The following is a 6,353-nucleotide window of genomic DNA, read 5'->3' as shown; positions in this document are numbered from 1 at the left end:
TGAAAATAATGTGTATTCTGTAGCTTTTAGATAAAATGTTATATATATGTATCTGTAAAGTCCATCTAGTCTAGTGTGTTGTTTTAGGGCACTGTTTCCATACTGATTTTTTGTTTTTTGTTTTTTGTTTTGGCCTGGACCATCTATCTTTTGATGTAAGTGGGGTGTTAAAGTCCCCTACTATTATTGTATTACTGTCAATTTCTCTATGTCTGTTAATATTTGCTTTATATATTTAGGTGCTCCAATGTTGGATGAATTAATATTTACAAATTAATTGATTCATGGATTGACCCCTTTGTCATTATGTAATGTCCTTTTTAGTCTTTTGTGGCAGTCTTGGTTTTAAAGTCTATTTGATATGAGTATTGCTACTCTAACTTACTTTTCATTTCCATTCGTATGTAAAATATTTTTCCATCTCTTCACTTTCAGCCTGTGTGTGTCTTTAGATAGAGCGTTTCTTGAGCCACCTGGGTGGCTCAGTCAGTCAAGCATCCAACTTCGGTTCATGTCATGATCTCAGGGTTTGTCAGTTTAAGCACCGCATTCGGCTATCTACTATCAGCACAGAGCCTGCTTTGGATCTTCTGTCCCCCTCTCTCTCTGTTCCTCCTCCACTCATTCTCTGTCTCTCTCTCTCTCTCTCAAAAATAAATAAACATTTAAAAAAATAGAGTCTCTTATAGGCATCATATAGATGGTCTTCTATTTTTATCCATTCAGCAAACCTGTGTCTTTTTATTGAAGCATTTAGTCCATTTATATTTAAAGTAATTATTGATAGGTATGTACTTATTGCCATTTTGTTAATTGTTTTCTGGTTGCTTTTGTAGTTTTTCTGTTTTTTTTTTCTTCCGTTCTTTGTCTTTTCCCCTGTAGTTTGATGATTTTCTTTAGTGTTATATTTGGGTTCTTTTCTCTTTATTTTTTGTGTATCTATTGTAGATTTTAGGCTTGTGGTTACCATGAGGTTTTTCTATATTGATCTATTTATATAGCAGTCTATTTTAAGCTGATAGTCACTTAAGTTTGAATGCATCTGAAGGCACTACATTTTAACCCCCTCCCCATGTTTTGTTTTTTAAATTTTTTTTTCAACGTTTATTTATTTTTGGGACAGAGAGAGACAGAGCATGAACGGGGGAGGGGCAGAGAGAGAGGGAGACACAGAATCGGAAACAGGCTCCAGGCTCTGAGCCATCAGCCCAGAGCCCGAGGCGGGGCTCGAACTCACGGACCGCGAGATCGTGACCTGGCTGAAGTCGGACGCTTAACCGACTGCGCCACCCAGGCGCCCCTTGTTTTTATGTCATATTATATATCTTTTTATTTTATGTATTTTAAAACTATTTATGTAGTTATAGGTGTTTTTACTATTTTTGTTTTCTAACCATCATACTAACTTTTAAGTAGCAAATGCACTTCCTTGATCATATATTTACTTTACAATGGAGATTTTTTCTTTCATATATTTTATTTCTAGTTGTGGACTTTTCTTTTCCATTTAAAGAAGATCCTTTAACAGTTCTTGTACAGCTGGTTTAGTGATGATGACCTCCTTTAGTTTTTGCTTCTCTGGGAAACTCTATCTCTCCTTTAATTCTGAATGATAACCTTGCAGGGTAGAGTATTCCTGGTTATACATTTTTCCCTTTCAGCACTTTAAATATATCCTGCCACTCCCTTTTGGCCTGCAAAGTTTCTGCTGAAAAATCACAACCAGTGTAAGATTTTAAAGACCCCAATCCAGTCTGTGTTTTCAGTTTACCAGATATGGGGGTGGGGGGAAGTATAGTCTATCAATGCATATGTTGCATAACTTTATTTAATTATTTTTTAATCTTTATTTAAAAAAAAATTTTAAGTTTTATTTATTTTGAGAGAGAGAGACCGAGAGACAGAGAGAGAGAGAGAGAGCGAGCGAGCAGGGGAGGGACAGAGAGAGAGAGAGTGAGAGTGAGAGAATCCCAAGCAGGCTCCACACTGTCAGCATAGAGCCAGATGCGGGGCTTGCTGTGGGGCTTGGACTCATGAGCCGTAAAATCATGACCCTGGCCGAAACCTAGAGTTGGATACTTAACTATCTAAGCCACCCAGGTGCCCCTCCTTTTTGTTCTTTTTTCTTTTTCTTTCTTTTTTTTTTTTAAAGGAGAAGCTACCTACAAAGCAATGTGGCAATGAAGTTTATTCATCTGTTTTAAAACATGTCACAAATTCTTTTCCAACACGAATACAGCAAAAAATGTACATCTTAGAGAATGTAAAACAAATTAAATCCTAATTAGTTTTTACTTCTTTTGCCTTGGCAAGACTAGAAATATAAGTCGCTGGTTATGTTTACAAAAGGACTAATCAGGGAGAGAAAAACAGTTTTAATACAATATAGATTTTCTATTCAATTTGTGTTCTGGGCTGTGCTCCAAAAACGAAGCTCATTCCTTTTTGAAGATCCTCTTGGCTTCTACTCCCTCATATGTGTAAGTCTGAAAGGTGTTAACAAACATAGAAGAATTTGCCATTAAGATTTAAGGCTAAATTAAGAAAAGTATTAGTATTATTATAGCTTTGAAATGATTATAATATTTTTTTCTTAGTCTTGATAGCAACATTTTATACAGAGACAGGATATGCCTACTTCAAAACACATTTTTTGGTTATCAATAGGCACTGATATATTTGGCATATATATAAGCTCTCCTCAATAAATAGGCATCAGAAAATAACGTATCTCTTTAAAATAAGATTTATGAGAAAAGTATTAGTTTATTTGTTGAAGCTATAACTCAGGAATCACAAAATAAAATTATTGTTATGTAATTATTTTTGTCTTTAAGAAATAGCTGTAATATTTTTACAACTCACCTGGACCAGTTCACCACCTACAATTTCTCGGATAGCATTCAGTTCACATCCATTGTCTACCCGTTTGAATTTTCCAACAAGTTTATTTCCCTCTAGGCTCCAAGCACCCTACATATGTAAAATAATAATAATAATAATAATAATAAGTAAAATAATAATAGTAACCACAACAAATAACAATAATGATAATATTTTTTAGGGTCTTAAGTATGTCAAACACTGTTCTGAGGTGGGGTTTTTTGGGAGTTTATTGTTTATTTTTAAATGTTTATTTATTTTTGGGAGAGAGAGAGAGAGAGGCAAAGAATCCCAAACAGGCCGTGTGCTGTCAACACAGAGCCCTGCACGGGGCTCAAACTCATAAACAGTGAGATCATGACCTGAGCCTAAGAGTTGGATGCTTACCCTACTGAGACACCCAGGTGCCCTCTGTTCTCAATTTATAGATCTACTTTTTCAATCTTTGCAATAATGTTGTGAAGTAGATATTATTATCTCCATTTTATGGTTGAGAAAACTGAAGCATAGTACTTCACCTAAAGTCACAGAGCCAGGATTCAGCCTAGGTTTTGGGGCTCTAGAGTTTGTGTTGGTAACCATTATGCTTGTCTCACTCAGTTGTTTCCAAATGCTAAACTTTAAGGTAGATGAACAGCATTTTTCTCAATGTTTCATGTTACAAAGAGTATCCTAAATTTAGTCATAGTTCAAGTTACTTTCATGGAGAACCTAACAACCCTGTGTTTGTTTTAATTTTATAATTGTAATAATTTTAAAATGGTCATAGGGGTGCCTGGCTGGCTCAGTCAGTGGCGCATCCAACTCTTGATCTTGGGTTGTGGGTTCCAGCCCCAAGCTGGGTGTAGAGATTGTTTGATAATAAAACCTTTAAAAAAGAAATAATAAATAAAAATGACCATAAGTGATAAGATATTTCACAGTTTGTCATTACCAACATATAATTTAACTACAAAATCCTGAGGACAAAAATGTTTTTAAAAAATCAGTTGAAAGTATGACTTTCTAAAATTTTTTATCTTAAACATTAAAAGGTATATTCCCGGGGCGCCTGGGTGGCTCAGTCAGTTGAGCGCCGACTTCAGCTCAGGTCACGATCTCGCGGTCCGTTAGTACGAGCCCCGCATCGGGCCCCTGTGCTGACAGCTCGGAGCCCGGAGCCTGTTTCAGATTCTGTGTCTCCCTCTCTCTGACCCTCCCCTGTTCATGCTCTGTCTCTCTCTGTCTCAAAAATAAATAAACGTGGAAAAAAAAATTTAAATAAAAGGTATATTCCCAATGACCTACAATGTAGCATTAGACTTTCCCATTTTGTCACTTATCCATTAACTAATTTATTCACTTATTTTACTATTTTGGTATATTTATTAAATTACTATTATGTTTAAGTTAGAGAAATATGAAAGTTTTTATTGCTATCAGTTATATAATAAGTTGAAAACACTGAGCTATCATTTTCTTTATGAATAATAAGTCTATACTTAATCACCTGAAGGATGTTTTTCTAATTCTTATTGTTCAATCCAGACTATTTACAGATGTGTATGAAAATAAAAACATTATAGTTAAATATTCTGCCAATTTGTGCAAGATACAATGTGGATAAACTATTGGCTGCTTCAATAAATGAAGGAGACTTAATTAGACCACATCCAATGACAGAAAACAGATTATTTTAGTATTGTGTAAAAAAATCAAGAATGCATTGCTTATAAAAAGTTTCTTACACTGAGTTCAGTTCCATCTGCTAGGCTGTAATTAAAAGTGACACCAAGCTCAAAAACAATATCAATGTTACGAAAATTGCTGGATTCTTTGACCGTGAATTTATTTCCTTCTTGTGTGATTGTCAGTTTCAGATTGTCATGAGCTGCAAGCTTCCTTTTCACCATATTAACACCTGCAAAGCAAAAGATGTTGGAGAAAAAGTCAAAATGCCATAGAAAGTGTTTATTTTAACAAGTCCTGTTTTACTTATTTGTTTATGTACATTTTGAGGGTGGGGAAGAAAGCCTGATAACATTGTCTTTGCACAAGAACATTCAAAATGCCTCTTGCTGAAAAAGTTCAAGCTTAGATCAAGAGTAGTGATTCAAGCTATTTTTCCAAAACTTAAGAAAAATTAAATGAAAACTAGAATTGTAGGATCTTAGAACTGAATAATTTTAATACAGTTATCAAACTTTTTGTTTCAGTGTTAAGTAAACTAAATTCCAGAAATGTCAAATGAAGGATTAAATATATTCATATATTTATAAGGAACTTTAATTCTGCAAAAACAGTGTTTTTAAAACGCTTTTTCACTTTCCATAATAGCTTTCAAATTTTGAACTTCATAATTCTCCTTGCTTTTTGTAGCATTTCTGACTGTCACAAAAGTGAGAAAATTGGCAAATATTGAAGTCAAATTCATTAGTGTAAGAATGTGCAAATTCCATAAATTTAAACATGGAATTCTGGAACTATAGGACATAATTGATGCAGGTTTTATTTTTTGAGGAATGACACACGTTTGTTTGCACATCTTGTACAATGTATGGACTTCCAGAGTATTGGAATAGATATTAAAGTTAGCTAAAACTCACACAGAAACCACATGGAATCCTGAGATTATTCCCCCAATTTTACATGTCAGAGGAATGAGAATTAAGTCTAAGTTATTTAGAATTGTGAATTTTGATAGAACTTTTTTTTCCCATCGCTTTACTATCTTTGTTTTTCCATCCTCTAGAATTCAGTGTTTCAAAGTTTTGAGCTTTTCATTACACACTGCCCTTTTTTACTCTCTAAGCAAAAAAAAAAAAAAAAAAAAAAAAAAAAAAAAAAAAAATCAGTTTTCAATGGTATAAGCACAATCATTAGTTAAAGAGTGAATGAAACCTACCTGGATATTTTTTGTTTCAGAGAACTCAATCTTTGCTTCTACTAGTGAGACAGTGTAGTCTTCCTAATATAAGAAGTGAAAATATTATTTTCCCTACTCTGAACCATCATACATTCTGGATCCTTACCACCAGAACAGGAGCCATTCCCTAAACCCTGAGGTTTAGACAGAATTAGAAAGGAAAGTATCTGTGAGGAATAAAATAAGCCACTGAAGAATTAAGTCCTTACCCATTTTTTCCATGAACTTGTCATAGTTCTCATTCCGGTCTATCTTCCAAGTACCATCAAAAGCCATGATCTCCGGTTGAGTGAGCCTCTAGGCAGTCAGAGATTCAGGTCTGTCCTTAGGGGACAATTTATTCTATTTCTTATCTCAGAACCAACTTCATACTGTGATGTGGAAGTTTAAAGTTTAAAAGGTCACCTAACTACACTAATGCCAACCCATCATAGTTTATCTTTCCATAAATTTCTTGGTTCCTCTCTTGAAATTCAACTGAATTACAGTTGACCCTTGAACAACATGAGTTTGAACTATACAGAGCCACTTATATATGGATTTTTTTTTGATAAATACAACACAG

The 6,353-nt window shown here is 34.2% G+C and overlaps 1 protein-coding gene across 1 annotated transcript; it reads right to left on the bottom strand.

Moving 5' to 3' along the window:
* Window positions 1-2,234: 2,234 nt before the first annotated feature.
* On the bottom strand, window positions 2,235-6,353 carry FABP2 (fatty acid binding protein 2). Its single transcript, XM_003985051.5, has 4 exons — window positions 5,998-6,353; window positions 4,611-4,783; window positions 2,866-2,973; window positions 2,235-2,486 (listed from the first exon to the last, which is right to left on the bottom strand). The coding sequence occupies exons 1-4, from the start codon at window positions 6,062-6,064 to the stop codon at window positions 2,436-2,438; spliced, it is 399 nt and encodes a 132-aa protein (XP_003985100.1). The 5' UTR covers window positions 6,065-6,353; the 3' UTR covers window positions 2,235-2,435.

This window comes from Felis catus, chromosome B1, assembly GCF_018350175.1.
Source record: "Felis catus isolate Fca126 chromosome B1, F.catus_Fca126_mat1.0, whole genome shotgun sequence".
NCBI classification, from domain to species: domain Eukaryota; kingdom Metazoa; phylum Chordata; class Mammalia; order Carnivora; family Felidae; genus Felis; species Felis catus.
The sequence above is the reverse complement of the archived record's forward strand: the minus strand, read 5'-3'. Positions and strand labels throughout refer to the sequence as shown.

Coding starts and splice junctions, on each gene's coding strand:
- FABP2 (XM_003985051.5), bottom strand. CDS start 6,064: ATGGCTTTTGATGGTACTTGGAAGATAGACCGGAATGAGAACTATGAC. Junction 4,784..5,997: donor CAAGTTCATGGAAAAAATGG/GTAAGGACTTAA, acceptor TTTGCTTTGCAG/GTGTTAATATGGTGAAAAGG. Junction 2,487..2,865: donor TAGGTGGTGAACTGGTCCAG/GTGAGTTGTAAA, acceptor AACACCTTTCAG/ACTTACACATATGAGGGAGT.